This window comes from Salvelinus sp. IW2-2015, linkage group LG7, assembly GCF_002910315.2.
Source record: "Salvelinus sp. IW2-2015 linkage group LG7, ASM291031v2, whole genome shotgun sequence".
Classification (NCBI taxonomy): domain Eukaryota; kingdom Metazoa; phylum Chordata; class Actinopteri; order Salmoniformes; family Salmonidae; genus Salvelinus; species Salvelinus sp. IW2-2015.
The window spans coordinates 23,409,177-23,430,352 of NC_036847.1; the positions used below are offsets into that span (position 1 = coordinate 23,409,177).

At 42.4% G+C, this 21,176-nt stretch overlaps 2 protein-coding genes across 6 annotated transcripts in view; one reads left to right on the forward strand and one right to left on the reverse strand.

Moving 5' to 3' along the window:
- The window catches only part of LOC111966623 (coiled-coil domain-containing protein 50), a 48,369-nt gene extending 35,044 nt beyond the window's left edge, over positions 1-13,325 (forward strand). For 3 of the 5 annotated variants that reach the window (XM_070444556.1, XM_023991442.2, XM_023991441.1), the window contains exons 6-13: positions 3,280-3,358; positions 4,586-5,995; positions 8,024-8,142; positions 8,409-8,492; positions 9,962-10,096; positions 10,221-10,312; positions 11,202-11,302; positions 11,394-13,325. In XM_070444556.1, coding sequence (XP_070300657.1) covers positions 3,280-3,358; positions 4,586-5,995; positions 8,024-8,142; positions 8,409-8,492; positions 9,962-10,096; positions 10,221-10,312; positions 11,202-11,302; positions 11,394-11,542 — 2,169 coding nt within the window. In that variant the 3' untranslated portion in view covers positions 11,543-13,325. The remainder of the gene's footprint in view (positions 1-3,279; positions 3,359-4,585; positions 5,996-8,023; positions 8,143-8,408; positions 8,493-9,961; positions 10,097-10,220; positions 10,313-11,201; positions 11,303-11,393) is intronic. The other 2 variants (XM_023991444.1, XM_023991443.2) reach the window with 2 other exon arrangements.
- A 3,506-nt stretch (positions 13,326-16,831) lies between these two features.
- LOC111966625 (tumor necrosis factor receptor superfamily member 9) lies at positions 16,832-19,474 on the reverse strand. Its single transcript, XM_023991445.2, has 7 exons — positions 19,131-19,474; positions 18,361-18,480; positions 18,086-18,229; positions 17,888-17,960; positions 17,555-17,676; positions 17,316-17,471; positions 16,832-17,134 (listed from the first exon to the last, which is right to left on the reverse strand). The coding sequence occupies exons 1-7, from the start codon at positions 19,270-19,272 to the stop codon at positions 17,022-17,024; spliced, it is 870 nt and encodes a 289-aa protein (XP_023847213.1). The 5' UTR covers positions 19,273-19,474; the 3' UTR covers positions 16,832-17,021.
- Between the last annotated feature and the right edge of the window lie 1,702 nt (positions 19,475-21,176).

Here is a 21,176-nt window from a genome sequence, read left to right on the forward strand (position 1 = left end):
ACACAAGCGAATGTGAACAAGAGACATTTTCTCCTGTACTTTTCTCATAGTTGCCAGCCTACTCTTCTCTGGTATAATGCAAGGTTAACTTTTTAAGCAAAATATTAGAATGTAGCCAGCTACATTTCCTATGATAAACATTACAAAATATGAAGACCATGCATMATTTTTGCAAAAAAACAACGTTGCTTTTTCATTGTAAGCTCATTTACTTGTGTGGCTGCCTGCGAAAGAGAATTGCACTTCTTTTGAAATTTGATGWAAATGAAGCTGTTTTCTGCYGAATGTGTTGCCCTAATGTATTTTCTGTGAAGGAAAACTATAGTCGCAAGTTCCTGATCACTATTGAAGCAAAAMACCACTTAACTTTCAATATAAAACCCCTGTCAATACACAGCTGGACTCACCTGCTCCCGTTTTCTCCTGTTGTGCTACTTACAAACACATGACTGGCTCAACTGTTCTGGGGAACTACGGTAAGCTTCATAATGTGACAGGTGAAATGAAGAACATCATCTGCTTTATGTCCTAACTTTTTGCACAAGTTGACTGCAGGTATTAACTTAAGTAGCTAAAAATGTGTTGAAAAACTTAAGTTTCAATGTTGATGATATTGAAAAACCATCCCGTGGCTATTTCCAAATAACACCCAAGCCTGATAGTCATATTCTACTTCCAAGGTCATTGTGAATGCCCAAAAGACAGTCCGAGCAAATTCACATTTATGTAACGTTGGCTGATGTAGTGTGTTGATTAAATATTAGCATCCCTGCTGACCGTGTGTTTAATTGTGCAGCAGAACAGAAGGCACCAGGCAGTGCAGTCAGTCTGAATGCCAGTTCCCCATGGCACTCCCTGAGCTAACCTGCCATGTCAAGCTGCTAACTGTCTGCTGAGGCTGGCAAGGCTAAGCTGGCTAAGCACTGGGATTTAGCCAACCAAGAGGCTCTTAACACTTGTCATTGGAGGTTTTTTTTGTACCGAAAGGGCCCACCCCTCTAAACATGCACTATTTGATCTAGTTGTCTTAGGTCTCTCTCTTTATGGAGGGTTGTGGTGTCTCTTGTCGGGATGTGTGTTGTCCTATATTTTATTTTGAATCCCCCGTCCCCGCAGGAGGCCTTTTGCCTTCTGGTAGGCCGTCATTGTAAATAAGAATTTGTTCTTAACTGACTTGCCTATTTACATAAAGGTTCAATAAATAAAACAAATCTACAGGTGGCATCAAGGGAGTACTGATATGGTTTGTTGTCGCCTTCACTATCCCCCCCCCTCCCCCCCGCATGTATCAATGGTACCGCACATTTCCGTTGTGTATAATTTGTAGCACAGGGCTTCAATTCTGTCTCAGAGGAGGCAGAGCACAAGTCTTTTTTGAGGTCAAAGTTACAAGGGAGGCAGCCCTTGTGCAGGGTGGCAGTGGCATGCCCAGTTGACAAGGTGTTAATGAAAGTAAAGCAGCCTACTCTCTCAGCAATTTTTCCAGACCAGAGCCCAGCCGCCGAGCCAGGCAGAGGGAGATGAAAGGTTGGCCTTCTYTGTTTCTCTGGTCTGCCTGCCTGGCCTCTTATTTTCCATTGAGTCAGCCCCCAGGCCTTCCTGAAATTACCAGCCTGGCCTGGCCATCTGGAGCTACCCTGTTCCTAGATCTGTTTGTGCCGTTTTGCCACAATAACCATAGGAGTTGGTAAGACCGCACAAACCGATCTGGGACCAGGCTAACCAGTAGCAGGTTTTGTGATGAGCAGCCACTGTGGTCATGCTAGATCTCCCTCATAATGGAGACATAGTGGCTCTGCATTCAGCAACACTTCCACTGTCTTTCTAGTGCAGGCCACCCAGACTGTCTATACAATTACAGAGACTAGTTGTCAGTCTTTGTCATGTTGCAAGTTTCCACACGTCATTAAATACTATTTAGTTGTAGTGCTATTATTTCCACAGAGCAAAGCAAAGATACATTTGTGTCGTGTTCTGAAGAGTCTTTGATGTTTTGTTTGTCCTTACTGATTGAGTTAACCCACTAAACCACCTGACAGTGATTGAGCAATTGGATCCTTGCAGTGGTGTAAAGTACTTAAGTAAAAATATTAACAACTGCTTAAGCAGTTTTCAGGTATCTGTACTTTACTATTTACATTTTTGCCAAATTTTACTTCACTACATTCCTATAGAAAAGAATGTACTTTTTACTCCATACATTTTCCCTGACACCCAAAAGTAGTCGTTACATTTTTACAGGAAAATGTTCCAATTCTCAAGAAAACATACCTGGTCATCTCTTCTAAACACAAATGTTTAGTTTGTAAATGATGTTGGCGTGTGCCCCTGGCTATCTGTAAATAAAACAAGACAATTATGCCATCTTGTTTGCTATAAGGATTTTGAAATGATTTAGACTTTTACTGTTGATACTTAAGTATATTTGAGTAATTACTTTGGATACTTATATTTGAAACCAAATACTTTTAGACTTTTACTGAAGTAGTATCCTACTGGGTGACTTTCACTTTTCTATTAAGGTATCTTTACTTTTACTCAAGTATGACAATTGAGTACYGTATTTTTTCCACCACTGGATCCTTATTTGAATTGTGATTTAAGAACCACGAGCCAATACTTTCTAAGTCTAATGCCACGTCACTCATACTCCTTAACATGTAGCAATAATATATCTGTGGCTTGATTTGATGCTTTGCATCACTCACCAGTCATTCATGACCAAGAAGTAAGAACCCTGACCCTATTTCTCTGAAGATTCTCTGTTGATATGGTTGATTTGAACATTTTTATTTTAGGGTAACAGGGCTTGGGTCTTTACTGTTTATTTTGTAATGTTGGGCCATGTTATACTGACACCTTGTGGTACTAATCTGTAATGTACAGAATTATCTCTTTTTYAAAGGTTCTCTGAATGTAGATGGGTGGAGGCTGAATAGAAAACCACAGTGATTGATGCCAGCGTCTGCCCACACATTGGCACAAGCCTAGTTAACCTCAGCCATATGCTTGGCAAGCATTTGGAGATTGACATATTAGGCATTTTCTGACTGACTCAGTACTGCAACTAAGCACAAACTGAGTGTGTGAAGGATACAATTAACATATTTCTTCTCCTGTTCTGGGCTCTGAGTCAACCCTAAATTACTAGTACTCTGTGATATGATACTGAAGACAACCATTTCTATAATGATTTTATTTACATCTGCTGACTGAGTGTATTGTTACAGCTCTGGTTCCATGGATGAAACAATAATAGACCTAACCTTGTTTCCATAGGAAATGGCTAAACACATCCAGGAAGAGGAGGAGCTGAGGGTCAGACAGAGGAGCAGTGGGCAGGAAAGCCTCCGTGATGGTACAGTCACACTTAGTATCTGTTGCTTCACTATAGAAGAAAATAAACTGTCACTATTGTTTTGTTTGGGCCTCAAACAAGATTTCCAATTATTCCTAGGCATGACAATACTTTATAATCTAACAGTGTACTTTCAGGGTCATTTGCTTTAGGGTTATTTTTTATCATCTCCTATCTGTGGTTTCTTCTCTTTTATTCTTGAAATAATATCTAATGGTGACAAAGGTTGGTTGAATGATTGCTTTGGTGTAAATCATACTTTGGGTGGTACCTGCTATTCTGACMTGTCCTCTTGATTTTATGTTACTTCTCAATGCTTTTTCACCATGGTTGGTRTGCATACTGTTTCTTTTATGATCATAACAAGGACAAAATATGGCACAGAAGGACTTGAAATCCTAATCAACTCTGGACTCTTAAAGTCTGATGAACCCTGATGATCAAGCCCTCCACACCTGGGTCATTGTAGCCGGATTGTACCTGTGGGCAAACGGGGATACCTAGCCAGTTGCACAACTGAATGCATTCAACCAAAATGTGTCTTCCGCATTTAACCCAACCCCTCTGGATCAGAGAGGTGCGGGGGGCTGCTTTATTCAACGCCCACGTCATCAGCGCCCAGGGAACAGGTGTTGTGAGTTAACTGTCTTGCTCAAGGGCAGAAGGGCAATTTTTTTCTACCTTGCCAGCTCAGGGATTCAAACTAGCGACCTTTCGGTTACTGGCCCAGTGCTCTTAACCACTAGGCTACCTGCGTAGTAGGTGTAGAGCTGAAGTTACTTGGAGACTGAGCTCTAATTTAATCCTGCTTTGCTCTGCTTTGCTCTGCATGCTTGACAGCCTGTCCTCCTCCTCCTCAGCCGGACATTCCAATCTGCATCCACTTGACTCCACAGGTTTCCTGGCAGCCTTATCACTCTGGCAATCACTTGGCTCTAGCGATCTTGTTAATAACATGGACCATGGCACTGTGTGTGTTGTGTTTTGTCTGTCAAGCTTTTATTTAAATGTTCACTTATAGATAAATAATCTAGGATAATTTAATGACATGCCTCTGAGCCAAATATTTTAAAAAAAAATATGACAAAATGGCATGTCTAGCATGGTCCCTTGTATATTGACATGAACCCTGTGTTAGCCTGGCACCATTCACTGTGCCTGTCTAATATAAACCATTAACACCCACACTCACCTGCTTTTGTGTTTGCATGTTTGGCTTGATTAAAGACTGTACCAGCGTCCGTGGCTCTCCCTCGTCATGCCCACGCCAGCCTGCTCTCAACACCAGCCCTAGCCAGGGAGAAGGGCTGCACCATCAGCCTGCTACCAGCAGGTGGCAATGTTCCACCTCTAACACACAGCCACAGTCACACTCTACTGCTGAGCCTCTGTATGAGACCCACAGGTCAGCAGGACAGAATAACAGAACACAATCATCACATAATGGACACTCTAATCCGCCTAGACTCATCAGAAACTACCTCCAATGCCCTCCACCTGACTATTTGAGTGATGAAGGCTCAGAGGACACAGACACTGTTTTCYCTGAACACCTCCCTCCATCCCGGCCCTGTAGACTGGAGAAATGGCTCAATACTGCCCCTAGTGGTCGCCAGGCTTCTGTGTACCAACCACCGGAGAGGAGTTACAGGAGTCTCGGCAGTCCCATCAGCTCCAGAGAAGAGCGCAGCAGGTTGTGGGAGAGGGGAAGTGGAACAAGGGAGGAAAGGCATAGGGGGAGTTGTCAGGACAGGGATAGGGGGGTTAAGGAGAAGAGGGCTAAGATTTGGGATAAGAATCCCAGGGCAAAGCATGACTGGGGTTATGACAGGGACCCCAGGTCAGAGGGGAGAGGGTGGCGCTACATCAGTAGTACTAATGACTCTGCCAGAGGGCTGCAGGATAGAGACCGAGACAGGGTTAGGAGGAGGTGCACCTACAGAGAAACCAGCGACAACAAACAAGTCCGCTTCCAGGACGATGCCAGCAGGCATTGTTCTAGTTACCATGACGACAGCAGGCGCGCAGTGAATGTATGGGAGCTGATTGCCCATGACTTAAGAGAGAGGGGTGTGGCCGTGAGGCAGAGCTTCCACGGGGGGTCAAGGTCACGGGGGGTCAGAGACGGCCAAGTGCATAATGCGGAAAATGCCGTTGCCCACATTGACTCTCAACATCAACAGAGAGCTTTTCTAAGAGCTGTCCCCACCAGGCGTAGTTACCATGGAGATGTCGGGGAAAGAAAGAGAGCCTCACAAAGAGAAGGCTACAGTAACCAAGGCCATGGAGGAGAGGGAGAAAGAATCCTTGAAAACCTGACCATAGTGGAGGGTAGTGGGACTGAGGTCAATGTTGAACACAGCAGAGGGAGAGGGGGGAGGAGGAGTAGTGGAGACCCTAGGAACAGGGTCAGCTCAGGTGGGGACCAGGAGAGGGAGGGCAGGGATGATAGGCATCACCATAGTGAGCGCAGGGTGAGGAGTGCAAGTGATCGCCAGCATGGGCATAAGCAGGAGGAGCAGAACAGCTCAGAGGAGGAGGAGGAGAGACCCCTGCGGAGAGTCCACCATCTCAGCCAAAGCTTCTGCAGCAGAGGGGCCTCCATCAGGGCCAGATCTAGGCACACCTCCAGAGCAGGTAACACCCTGAGCTGCTGGTACCTCAGCACTCTGAACACAGACCTGCAGGGGAGGCGGCTACTGTACTCTTTACCCAAAGCTTCCCAACAACCTCTCTGTGTGTACATCTACTCCTCTTCACGTCCTCCCTCCTTCAACAATCAAATCTGGAAAAATCTACTCATCTTGGTTTCCTTGTGTTTAAGGGAGGGGCCTCAATCTTTTTATTTCTCTCAGAAATCAGATTTTTCTTTTGTATTCATTCTGATGGTCTGGGAAATACCTTAATCTGGATTTCCCTCATTTTATATAGACTAGCTGCTCTTCAACCCCTCTCCATCCTTCATCTTTGTCCTCTCTTGAAATGATCCAAGAGATGATTGTTGTTCTTCTTGATGAACCTATTTTATTCTTAAATAAAGATTTTGTCACATACACGGGATAGGTGAAGTGAGATGTTGTTCTGTAGGGTCAGCCATAGTAGTGTGACGCACCTGGAGCAAAATAGGGTTAAGGCCTTGCTCACTTTTCATCTTGACAGCACGGGTATTTGAACCAGCAACCTTTCAGTTCCTCGCCCAACGCTATCTGCTAGGCTTACCTGCTACCCCAGACCTGTCTTCCAGCACATGTGCTGTATGATTTGCAGTATGTTTCTTTTCTTTAAATACACTGAACAAAAATATAAACGCAGCATGTAAAGTGTTGGTCCCATGTTTCATAAGATGAAATAAAATATCCCAGATATTGTACATGCGCACAATAAGCATATTTCTCTAAAACGTCTCTGTTAGTGAGCATTTCTCCTTTGCCAAGATAATCCATCCACCTGACAGGTGTGGCATGAAACAGCATGRTCCTTACACAGGTGCACCTTGTCCTGGGAACAATAAAAGGCCAGTCTAAAATGTGCAGTTTTGTCACACAACAAAATGCCACATATGTCTCAAGTTTTAAGGGAGAGTGCAATTGGCAGGCTGACTGCAGGAATGTCCACCAGAGCTGTTGCCAGAGAATTGAATGTTCATTTCTCTACCATAAGCCGCCTCCAACGTCGTATTACAGGGAGTATGTCCAAACGGCCTCACAACCACAGACCCCATGTAACCACGCCAGCCCAGGACCTTCACATCCGGCTTCTTCACCTGCGGATCGTCTGAGACCAGCCACCTGGACAGCTGATGAAACTGTGGGTTTGCACAACCAAAAAGTTTCTGACAGTTTGTGCAGAAATTCTCAGGGAAGCTCATCTGCGTACTCGTTGTCCACACCAGGTTTTTGACCTGACTGCAGTTTGGCGTCAGAACCGACTTCTGTGGGCAAATGGTATGGGCAGGCATGAGCTAGGGACAACGAACACAATTGTATTTAATCAATGGCAATTTGAATGCACAGAGATACCGTGATGAGATCCTGACGCCCATTGTCATGCCATTCATCTGCCGCCATCACCTCATGTTTCAGCATGATAATGCACTGCCTCATGTCGTAAGGATCTGTACACAATTCCTGGAAGCTAAAAATGTCCCAGTTCTTTCATGACCTGCATACTCACCATTTGAGAATGTTTGGCATGCTCTGGATTGACGTTTACGACAGCGTGTTCCAGTTCCGCCAATATCCAGGAACTTCGCACAGCCATGGAAGAGGAGTATGACTGCATTCCACAGGCCACAATCAACAGCCTGATCACCTCTATGTGAAGGAGATGTCACAATGAGTCACACCAGATACTGACTGGTTTTCTGATCCACTCCCCTACTTCATTATTATTATTTTTTTAAGGCATCTGTGACCAACCGCTGCATATCTGTATTCCCAGTCATGTGAAAGCCACAGATTAGGGCCTAATGAATTGATTTCAATTGACTGAGTTCCTTATATGAACCGTAACTCAGTCAACAACAAAAAAAATTGTTGCATGTTGCGTTTCTATGTTTGTTCAGTGTACTTATCTTCACAAGATGTAATTTCATAGACCTTTTAATCATACCACATCACAGCCTTTATCTCTAAACCTTCCTAACCCAAGTCTTTCCTTCTACAGGAGCCGCGCTGCAGCCGGAGGAGGGGGTGTGTCTGGACCTGGGGGAACTGCACCAGGTGTTGCTGGATGAGGAGCTGGCCAGGAAGCTGCAGAAGGAGGAGGAGAAGCTGTTGACTAGGGTAAGGGAGGATCATCCTACTGGCTGTACTGTGTCGGATCACATCCAACTATGTTACTAAATGTCGCTGTCTGATAAAGTCTGCTTTGAAAATTTGAGGTTTTCAGGCAATTGATTTTATTTTTTACACATTAACAAACATAAAATTAGGAAACTTCAGAAGCTATTTTGAATATGTTCTTGGTCCTAGAGTCATGACATGTTCAGAGTAGATTGAGGGGAGTTACTGTAGCAACGCCATGCTGAGTTATCCTCTTGTCATTGCAGAGMCCTCCAGCCCCTTCTTCCCTCTCTCAACATGACTCCTACCCAGAGGGAGACTTCAGAGTTGCGCAAGTGGCTCAGGATGAGGTAAGATACAGGTGTAAAAGGAAATATCATGATTTTGGTATTATCTCCCAACAGAACTGACTGCAAGTGAGGCTATGATTTAGGTCAGAGGTCTTCAACCTTTTCTTGCCCAGGCACCCGCTCCCAGGAAAACCGAAGACCCAGGGACCCCATCATACGTTAACAAAACTAATAATGGCGAGGAGAAGTAATCAACATTTTAAAATGAATAGATCTGCTAGACATTTTTTTTCCATTATTTTGATCTGCCCACATTATAATTGGAGGAAGTGTAAACTCTAACATACAGCAGCCTATTTGCTAGAAAGGTWACTCCAAACACATTTTTGCTTAGAGCAGCTATTTATCTGGTTAAACAAAGGTTAGCAAAAGTTTATGTCCAAGTCAATAAAACTTACCAGCAGCCAGTGGCACTTGTAGCCTGTTCGCGGGTGCTTTTTCAAAGTCTATGTTCGATAGATACTCCAGTGAGTGTAATTGGCTCTTATTTTGCTCAATATTAGGAGTTAAGAAATAAAGTTGACATCATTAGAAATAATATATTCTACTCTTTTCTACTGTAGGTATGTAATTCAAAAGTCATTTATTTTTTGCGTCTATATTTTTCGCAGACCCCCTGCGAAAAGGGCTCCCGAGTGGCACGGTGGTCTAAGGCACTGCATCTCAGTGCTAGAGGCATCACTACAGACCCTGGTTCGATTCCAGGCTGTATCACAACCAGCYGTGATTGGGAGTCCCATAGGGCGGCGCACAATTGACCCAGCGTCGTCCGGGTTAGGGTTTGGCCAGGGTAGGCCGTCATTGTAAATATGAATTTGTTCTTATCTGACTTGCCTAGTTAAATCAAATAAAACATTTTTATAAAAAAGCACCTTTGGGGGCTGTGGACCCCCAGTTGAATACCCCTGATTTAAGGAGAGGTATATTACCTTCTTTAACTTGACCTTTTTATCAACCATTCTCAAAATTCATCAGATAAATCATAGGCTCAGCAAAAACCAGCAGACAATGTGTCCCTCAAAGCCTTGGGTTCAGCTAGAGTCCACCTGTCCAATGTGTCCCTCAAAGCCTTGGGTTCAGCTAGAGTCCACCTGTCCAATGTGGTCCTCAAAGCCTTGGTTCAGCTAGAGTCCACCTGTCCAATGTGTCCCTCAAAGCCTTGGGTTCAGCTAGAGTCCACCTGTCCAATGTGTCCCTCAAAGCCTTGGGTTCAGCTAGAGTCCACCTGTCCAATGTGTCCCTCAAAGCCTTGGGTTCAGCTAGAGTCCACCTGTCCAATGTGTCCCTCAAAGCCGGGTTCAGCTAGAGTCCACCTGTCCAATGTGTCCCTCAAAGCCTTGGTTCAGCTAAGAGGCCACCTGTCCAATGTGTCCCTCAAAGCCTTGGGTTCAGCTAGAGTCCACCTGTCCAATGTGTAACAACATGCCTATTGTGTATTGAGCCTTCATGGTCACTGTGTCCTCTGTCAGGAAATCGCCCGCTTCATGCAGAAACAGGAAATACAGTCGAAGCGCCAGTCACGTGACCTTAATGGCCCGGGGTCACGACGTGAACAGCATGACCTGGCTGACCCCCACAACAGGAGAACAGTCAGAGAGAGACCGGTAGCTGCTGCTGGTTTTATGAGCCATTGTCTACATATAATGATAACTATTGACACTATACATTGACTTAACAGTCTTATTTCAAAACAATATTATAATAATAATAATGTGTTCTGTGTGTCAGATTCAGCGRGAGAGACTGGACTCCGAGGGCCTTCCATCTCCTACTGAGGAGTGTTCTCCAGACTATCAGGCCCCTAGCCCCACCTCAACACTGTGAGTCAGGCTTGGGCGGTATCCACATTTCCATAACTTCAAACCAACCATCCTGCGGTATTAACAAGTACATGTAAAATCCCATTGCGGATGCTAGCTAAATGCAAATGAGCGTATGCAAACATTTTATATGGTCTCATAAACTATTTGCAGGACAGACATCCCAGCTCATAAAGTTATACAAGAAACTCAAAAATGCTACTCACATTTTTCCTCACGCACAAAACAAATATTAGACCGCAAGGATCTTGATCCAGGATGGGATTCTCTGCAGTTACCAWGATAAGCTTGATTTTTGTAGGAAGCTAGCCACTTGGATAACTAGTTAGTAAGTTAGCAAATAAAATTCACAGTATTTCGCACATTTTAGACGGTTGTAACACATCTAACTGGAAAATATTTAGTGTTACTAGATCACCTTGTGTCTCATTGTTGTGCRTTTCTAAACATGTGACCGGCTCAGCTATTTTAAGGGGACTAGGCCTACTGGTAAGCTTCATAATGAAAAATAATGTAAAATGAAGAACGCAATCTGCKTTATCTCGTAAACTAGTGCACAAGTTGACTGCAGGTATTTAAATTCAAAATAAATACTTAAATGTACTAAAAACTTTATTGAAAATCATACCATGAGTATTTCAAAATACCCCAGTATACCGCCCAACCCTACTGTGCCACTCTAATGTAATGTTTAATGCTGGGAAACCCCCGTCTGGAAATGCCCTCCTTAGCACCTGACTGATCTTATAATTTGCTGCTAAAATATTTTTATTTTTTTAAGTCTTTGCTAGAGATTTGCTACCTGTTGAATGGACTGCAATCATATGTTTTGTAATAGATTAGGCTATGAAAAGTTCTATATTTTAACCTGCTACTTATATCCTTACAGATCACAACAGCCAATCAGAAACATTGCAGAGGAACTGGACCCAACTTTCAAGACCAAGAGACCAGGCAAGGGGAGCATCAGAGCGGGACAGACCATTTCTGGTAGGAATAACAACGTAACACCTGACCATAACATGTAGCTTCATATAGAGGTGATGTACAGTTATACGACCTTCTCTTGTCTTCTTTATAGGCCCATCCTCCTGTCAGTCTCATCCAATCCCCCACTCTGGCTTACATGACTTCATGGAGGAGCCTACCTTCATCCCGCCCACCAAGAGGCAAAGCACCAAATCAGAACGCGACAAATCCAAAAAGAAGGAGAACTGTAAGCAGCAGTGATGTCACAGTTAGAGATACTGGGCCTGGGTGTACAGGGAACAACCCCTCACCMCCCCATATCCACTTACACCCCCCACACTACTTAACCTGGTCCCAAGAGGACTATCTCCAGATACTTGTATTATTATTTAGTTGTCCCAACTAGCACTTTAACCAGTTAAGAAATACAGTTGGAGATTTTGTTTTTGTTTAAATTATTGGTATAGATAAGACAACAATTTGGGTTCGTATAACCTAATATAATTAACAAAGGGAAGAATTATAGTTGACCTGCCAATTATTATCTCTTGTCTTTTGTGTTGATGAGAGAAGGTTAATATCAATCACTATATGTTTGATTGTTACTTTTATTTGTGTTTTATTATTTATTATTATTAAAGGGATACTTCAAGATTTTGGCAGTGAGGTCCTTTATCTACTTCCCCAGAGTCAGATGAACTCGGATACCGTGTTTGTCCAGTATGGAAGAAGTTGGAGGTAAATTTGTGAGCCAATACTAACTAGCGGTAGCGCAATTACTAGGAGTCTATGGGTATCTACTAGCATGCTAGCAGATACCCATAGACTTCCAGTCATTGTGCTAACGCTAGTTAGCATTGGCTCACAAATTTACCTCTAACTTTCATACTGGACACTGAGGCACAAACATGGTATCTGAGTTCATCTGACTCTGGGGAAGTAAATAGAGAGCCTCACTGCCAAAATCCTGAAGTATCCCTTTAATGGGAGATTTTTGTAACACTCCAATTCAAACGGCTTTAACCATATCTGACAGGGATTGCATCCAATCCCTCCTCTTGTCAATATCTGTTTGAAAAATACCTGAGGAGCTCTCTATCAATACTATGTCATTACTATCATGTCATTCACACCCTGCTAAAGTGACAAGTTTCCCAATTACTGGGAAATAGACTTGTCACTTTATGCTAATACTGTATTTCCCCAGTAAGCCAAGTCTATGGTAGGATATTGACTCATATGTTTAATCCCTGGGATCCCCATGCTGTACATACTGTACTGTAGCCATCCTACAGCTAACTCTACATCTTTAGTGTATGACAGGAGGACACTGYAAACCCAGTCAACGGAGCATACTGCTGACATGAGTTAACTAAACCTTCTACCAGCAACCTTAACTGGACATTGATTGGTTATGTAAGTTCAACTACTAAAATGCGTCCTCAATGTAGTTTTCCCACCAACTCTCTGCTTCCCATCCTTTTGCAGCACTCCAACTGTCATTCGAGTGCATTCAACAGACAATCATCGCTCCGTACTGTACATTTCTGTTCCTTTTATTTAAACAACATTTTTTTGCACACATCATACAGTAAGTGCACATTAGACAGGCACTGCTGGGCTTGTAGTTTGCTACAACTGTTATCTTTATTGCATGACTTTTGTTTAAGCACACAATTGTTGTTTACTTATATTTTGTGACCTTTTATTGCCAGTTATTTTGTATGGAACAGTTGATTCAAACGTTCGCATTTATTCTGTATTGATAAATTGTTTTAGTTTTGTGTTTATAGTGTCTTATGAACACAATCTGCTWCATTGTTTAAATTTAATCTTGTACATTACTTTTATATTAACATTATGGTCCAAATATTTTTTGCCTGTTTGAACATGAACATTCTTCATTCTGTTCTTCTATTTAAATAGAAATGTTCATATTACTATTGAGAGACATATATTAGATACACACACACACACTGGCATTAGTGCTCTCGTAGGTTTCTGAGAAGTTTTTCTGAATAAAATTAACAGCCATGAAACCTCAGCAGTAATATTGTCTTTTTCCTCTCTCTTAGGGTAACTTGCAGTGCCTTCGGAAAGTATTCAGACCCCTTGACTTTTCCCTCATCTTGTTACGTTACAGCCTTATTCTAAAATTGATTCAATAATTTTTTCCCCGTTAGCAAACTACACACAATACCGCATAATGACAAAGCAAAGTTATTTTTTAGCAAATGTATAAAAAAAACATACCTTATTTACATAAATATTCAGCCCCTTTGATGTGAGACTCGAAATTGAGCTCGGGTGCATCCTGTTTCTATTGATCATCTTTGAAATRTTTCTACAACTCAATTGCAGTCCATCGCAGTCCATCTGTGGTAAATTCAATTGATTGGACATGATTTGAAAAGGAACACACCTGTCTATATAAGGTCCCACAGTTGACAGTGCATGTCCATGAGGTCAAAGGAATTGTCCGTAGAACTCCAAGACAGGATTGTGTCGAGGCRCARATCTGGGGAAGGGTACMAAAACATTTCTGCAGCATTGAAGGTCCCCAAAAACAGTGGTCTCCATCTTTCTTAAATGGAAGAAGTTTGKAACCACCAAGASTCTTCCTAGAGCTGGCCRCMCGGCCAAACTGAGCAATCAGGGGAGAAGGGCCTTGGTCARKGAGGTGATCAAGAACCTGATGGTCATTCCTACAGAGTTCCTCTGTGGAGATGGGAGAACCTTCCAGAGGGACAACCATCACTGCAACACTCCACCAATCAGGCCTTTATGGTAGAGTGGCCAGACGGAAGCCACTCAGTAAAAGGCACATGACAGCCCGCTTGTGGTTTGCCAGAATGCACCTAAAGGACTCTCCGACCATAAGAAACAAGATTCTCTGGTCCGATGAAACCAAACTTGAACTCTTTGGCCTGAATGCCAAGCATCACGTCTGGAGGAAACCTGGCACCATCTCTATAGTGGTGACAGCATCATGCTGTGGGGATGTTTTTCAGAGGCAGGGACTGGGAGACTGGTCCGAATTGAGGGAAAGATGAATGGAGCAAAGAACAGAGATCCTTGATGAAAACCTGCTACAGAGCGCTCAGGACCTCAAACTGGGCAAAGGTTCGCCTTCCATCAGGACAACAACCCTAAGCACACAGCCAAGACAACACAGGAGTGGCTTTGAGACAAGTCTCTGAATGTCCTTGAGTTGTCCAGCCAGAGTCTTGACTTGAACCCGATCGAACATCTCTGGAGAGACCTGAAAATAGCTGTACAGCAATGCTCCCCATCCAACCTGACAGAGCTTGTGAGGATCTGTAGAGAAGAATGGGAGAAATTTCCCAAATACAGGTGTGCCAAGCTTGTAGTGTCATACCCAAGACTTGATGCTGTAATCAATACTCAGTACTTTGTCGAAGCACCTTTTTGGCAAAGGGCCTGCATACTTAAGTGACATTTCAGTTTATTTTTTAATAAATTAGCAACAATTTCAAAAACGTTTTGCTTTGTCATTATGGGGTATTGCATGTAGATTGAGGGTGAAAAAACTATTTAATCAATTTTAGAATAAGGCTATAACATAACAAATGTGAAAAAAGTCAAGGGGTCTGAATACTTTGCGAAGGCACTGTATGCCGACGAGAAATGTGCTGTAGTAAATTTAGCTGATTATGACAAAGTTGGTTGGAATACAATAAGACWACCCAGTGGTATTTACTAGTTCTTTAATATCAAAACGTCAACAATATTACAGTACTTATTCAATCAGTACCATTTTATCATGGACCATAACGTATTGTATACAAGGCATAGAAAGTCCTAGGAGCCTGCCAGTCCAAGTACATATTCGCATGAATGCCACTCATAATTCATCAGTGTAACTGGCTCTTTAAAAACCTTGTCCTCGGATGACTGACAGTCTGTGGCGGTGATGACTCATTAACACCACTACTGTTGTAAGCCCACTCCATGGGTGTGGGTTAACATTTTACACCATGTATGCAATTATGGCCCCTATTGTGAATGTGAGATGTTCCATCTGTGGGCTATGCCTGTCACACTAGCTAAATACAGATACAGTTCAGACACCCATGCGTAGTTACTGTAACTCCACTATGATACGCTATTCCTCTGTATACTCATGACAAGTCAAGGTTACATGAGTACAGATCTGACCAATGTTTCTACACGTGCTCTTTTTAACAGTCACGGGTCTTCCCTGCACTGTAATTCAGCATTCCAACAGGATCCCGTGAGCTTTAGTCAGACAGTTCCATTCTGTGTTCATTGTGTACATTCCCAGSAGTGATGGTACTACATGATTAATATGACACATCAGAATCCCTCGGCTTTCCCAGCTCTGCCTAGTGGAGAGCCCACAGGGAAGTATCGCGTGTCAGACACTATCACGGATCTGTCATCCTATTGTACAGCACGTAGGATACCTTGTGAAAGCTATTATTTACAACCAGGGCAAAACGGCTTGAGTTAACATGCATGTATAAGCAAGTCAAAGGAACACCCACAAACAATGCTTGTGATTCCAAAGCTACAGTGGTGAAAGGATTTAATCAAACTGGGTTAAAGGTAGCCCTTTGGAATCACTTGCAATGCCTATTACCTACATTATAAATTGTGTGTCAAGTGCAATTTACATTTGTATTAGTTAATTTATGGTTCCAATGACCTTAGATAAGCTTCTGTGTAAAGGGCTTGGGAAAGCCCCACGTGAGAGGATTCCCTGACCTTTAGCATTCCCTACTACATTTATAAGGAAAGTCCAGACCCCTCACTTCCTGGCAGTGTATCATAGAGAAGAATATGACATAGTTTCCCACACATGTCCTTCACTCTTATCCCATTCAATACAAGCAGTACTTTCACACAAAAAGCTGCTCCAAGTCCCGTACTGTATCACATTGGCACATTCCTTAAAGTGCTGAGAAAAATACCTTATGTCCTTGCTGTAATTAATCTCCTGTGCAATTAAACGTCACATTTTGGGTTACAGTAATGTTAAATAGGGGTATTTACTTCTGCTCAGTAACTGTGGGCAGCGGAGTTTAGCCTTACAGGAAATACGTGAATATATAAGCCAGTGGGAGGCATGTGGGCAGTCACATCTAGCTGTCTGTGGTTTACACTGCTGTTGCAACCCCTCATGCGCTGTATTATACTAAAACGGCATGACTCTGCTCACACCCTCGCACATACAAATGTCAAGTGTAGTATTTCATCACGTTTAGGTCATCTAAACTATATTAACAGGAAACTATGCTAATAAAACCAGGAAATGTACAAGTATGTACATAATTGAACTAATCCAGCAGCAGACACTTGATACAGTAACTGCTGGGGAGTCAACTAATGAATAGGTCAAATAATGACAATGTTTTTCCCCCTGAACTTCCCCACCACTAGTGACATTTGAATATCAGTTTACTGGCTAACATAAATTGTATACTTTCACAGAAAGTTATTGTTACATAGAGATCTCAATATTCACATCTTTGAATGTGCATGTAAGATACAAACAAATACTGGGKTATTAAAGAGATCACAAATGCTCAAAAGTATCTGAACCTCTCAATTCCTTAGTTGACAGCGTGTGGCATGAACAATCAGAGTCTAACAGTACCGGAACGATGCCTTTCCAGTGATTGGCCAACACATCAGAGAGCCAGTGTGTGAGGTAGTGGCCTGTAGATCAGACCTAGTATAACCCCGCCACTCCGAATCACACAGGCAGGAGCTTGGTCTCAGAGTCCTGGGAGTGCAGTGTTTCAGAACTGCTGCCCTGTTCCTGCTGAGGGTGGTGGAAACTGAYGTCTATCAGGCTCCTCGGCTCATCTGAGATGGAGAGGGGGGGATATAGGGGAGCGAGGGAGGAGCAGGGAGAGAAGATTGAGTTTATATTTGAATCTGAGGTTAAGACAAAGCTGTTTCTACATTTCAGGATAACAGTTTGAAAGCTTACAGAATATTGATCCAGTATGCATGAGTTGTCCCTGATAATGAGGAACATGATTACCTGTAGGAGGAGTTGGCACAATAAGGTTTGGCTCATTGCGGGTTGTCTTCTCTGGTTTCTTTTTGATGTTGTTGATGATGATGACCAGAAACAAGATGATAAGGATGATAAAGACTCCACACGAGGCCGTTATAGCCCAAACCAGCCCTGTGCCATCTGGGAGTAAGAGGTTGGCATCTTTCAAACAAGGTGATATGACAACATCAATTTTGCCATAGTGTTAGATTCACAGGTCTTACCTTCAGAGCCCCGTTTCGTAGGTAAGGTAATCACTTGGGGGATTGAATTGTTGGTAATGCCGCACTTGCTGTCACTAACTGCATCTCCCAAGGCCACAATGTGTTCATTGGGATGGGGACAGCTGGGACAGAGATGGAGAAATAAAGATTCAAGATTGGCTTTCTCCAATACCAGATTACATTGAGTAGCCATGGCGCAGGATTTTTGTTCCGGGTTGCCGTGATTTGCTGCATACGGTAATAATTTGTTGGCAGATTAATGCCATGGCATTAGTACTATCAGTACACCAATATTGAATCAAACTCAGAGTTTAGGGGGAAATGAAATCTAACCTTGTTCTCCAAGGCTTACACTTCTCATGGATTTGGTCACTGAAGGTCCCAACTGGACAATTCTGGCAGGAGCCTATGAAGACAGACAGGCAGAGGTTTGAGACTTGGTGAATAAGTGTCCTGAGATTGTGYGTCTTATTAGGCATGCCAGATAACTTGTATGACTTTAGTGTTTGCAGGTACAGATATGTGTCTTACGTGCAGCGGGAAGAGGTTCCTGGCCCTTTCCACACTCTTGGACACAGAAGGAGCAGTGGCCATCACCACATCTGAGTCCTGCCTTACAGTCACACTCTGTGTCCTTGCTTCTTGTACAGGCCTTCTTAAGGGTCTGGGCCCCACCTACACACACACACAAACATGCGAAAGTGGAGTAAAAKGAATAATTGTTAAGTCTAATTTATCAAACAATAGACATTTAAGTTCAGGGGTTAATAAATCATGTTAAAAGCTTAAATATCCTGGTGACATACCTACGCACTGAGTACACCTGCGACAGGAAAGTGATGTTGTGCCAGTTGTGTAGGTCTCATTCCTACAGGGAACACACAGCTTTTTCGGGTCTGGACCACAGGGAGTCACCAGACGGTTCCCTACACAAATACACACACAGACAACATTGAAAGTACTATATTGAAATCAAATCTGCATCCATAATAACTCAGAGTCAGGTGATTAACATCACATTTGCTGCATCAGTAGCAAATGTGGACATGAATATATAAGGTAAATGCTTTTGATAGGAAACTATTTCCATTCCCCTCCCACATAGAGCTGAGTTTATCATTGATCTGATCCCGGGTGATCATTATCCATACCCTTTAATGTGGTCCTAATGGAAACCACTGAAAATCAACTGGGTCACTGTGGTATAACCACTAAAGAGGAAATAATATTTAATTCACAACCTGGGATACACTAGATTATTCATCCCCATGAAAGACATTGGCTCTATTCAATCTGCCTCCCAGAAGTTAATTTGTACAGCTTTGTTGACATTTAAAGGCAATGTTCCAGCTTTAGCAGAGACAGCATTCACGGTTAACGCTGCATATGTCATGTCAATCAGAAATTAACTTTACATTTCTATCGCGGAATCTGTAACGCTTAAATTTTACAGATTGAAAAGACCCCATAATTTAACCAGATAAACCCTCTAGAATTTAATTCTCAAAATCCAAGCATTATTTACTTAGTACAGTTAAAGTTAAACCATATACAGTTGCCTAGTTTAGAAGCTTACCTGGATGGCAGCTTTCACAGCAGATATCCGGAGAACCAGCAGAGGTTCTCCATTGCGCACAGCCTATCGCTATCTCACCAGTGCTACTCAGATAGCCCGGTATGAGCAGAGAGAAACACAGTACCCTGAGGACCAGATGCATCGTCTTTCACAGCCCTCCAGACCAAATATATWGTTAAGGGACACAGCAGGGCTATGGATTCTAGATGACAGCAGTGCAGGTGTTAGAAAACAATAATAATCCAAATAGAATTGACATTAACAATGGTATTTCATCTACTTGAAAGCACCAGTAAACCCAGATATTACTAACTGTCCTGCCTTAATGTACCCTACCATTGTCTTGAGGGCGTGGCTAAATATGTGTTGACGTTATTAAAACCTATGATTTCTAAGTTTTGAAACCAGAGCGCAAAAAAAAAAAAACTGCCTGGCACTCCTCCCACGATTGTAAAAAAAAAAGCTGTAGAAATGCATTTGGATTTATTAAATGTCGACATTCGTTTTTGACACATTTACTGTATTACAGACACCTTAATGCATACTTCTAAAATATATTATGTGAGCTAAACATACAAATATCTATTTTTTAAATATATTAAAACATTTTTGATAAAGTATACTTTTTTGAGATTACTCATGTTACTGTCCTATCTACAACAACAAAATACTTATTTAAGCAATAAGGCCTGAGGGGGTGTGATATATGGCCAATTTACCGAGGCTAAGGGCTGTTCTTATGCAYAACGCAGAGTGCCTGGCTACAGCCCTTAGCCGTGGTATATTGGTCATGTACCACAAACCCCCGGGGTGCCTTATTGCTATTATAAACTGGTTACCAACATAATTAGAGAAATACAAATAAATGTTTTGTCATACCCGTGCTATACGGTCTGATATACCACGACTGTCAGCCAATTTCTACTGCCAAATTAACACATTTCTAGTGGCAAATGTGTGAAATTATAGCCATGGTATAAAAGGGATAATCAACTCGGGGCTCTATACGTTCTCTGGAAAATAATGCAACTCCGTGGAAGGTCACCTTACTGGATTATCCCTTACTTAAATTAATTTTAATCGTGATGGTGCAAATCATACTTATCCAATTGTTTTTCCAAGTTGTGTTTCCAACATTAAAGAAACAGTGCAGTCAAAAACGTGATTTGCCTGTGTTATATATATATTTCCACACTGAGGTTGGAATAATAATGTGAAATTGTGAAAATGATAATGCCCTTTTAGTGTAAGAGCTGTTTGAAAAGACTGCATGAAATTTCAGCTAGTTTTGCATGGGTGGGGTTTCGATTGCCTGGCAATATCACCAGGCGGTAAAAGTTCATTGACCAAAAACAAAGAGAGTTTGCCCTCCTCTCTGCCAATAACAGCTCATTTTCAGGTTACATATCACTCCCATTAGGCTCCTCCAATTAGGCCCTTCACTCAGACCACTCCAGCTAAATTCTTGCTTGAGAAATAGCTTTTTGCTAAGAAGCCATTTTTGACCATTTTAATTGAAAACAGTCACAGTAAGGTCCTAAATTGTTACCCAGAAAGGATTTGATATTGAGTTAAAAACGTCTGCAGGAGAATTTACCTGCCCAAGTCCAATTCTCCATGGAGACACAGCACTTTGAATTTACATCATGATATATTGGACTTGGTTCAATCAATCAATCACATTTATTTTATAAAGACCTTTTTATCAGCAGTTGTCACAAATGGCTTATACAGATAACCAGCCTAAAACCCCAAAGAGCAGGCAATGCAGAGGCAGAAGCACAGTGGCTAAGAAAAACTCCCTAGAAAGGCAGGAACCTAGCAAGAATACAAGAGAGAACCCAGACTCCGAGGGGTGGCCAGTCATCTTCTGGCTATGCCAGGTGAAGATTATAAAGCCGTGTTCACATTGGCAGTTTCAAATGACTCAAATCCTATTTAGTTGCATATCCGAATCGAATCTGTTCTTTTTCCTGCAGTCTGAACAGCCATAAAGCACATGGAATTGGATATTTCAAGCCATATTTCAAATCTGATTCCTGGCCA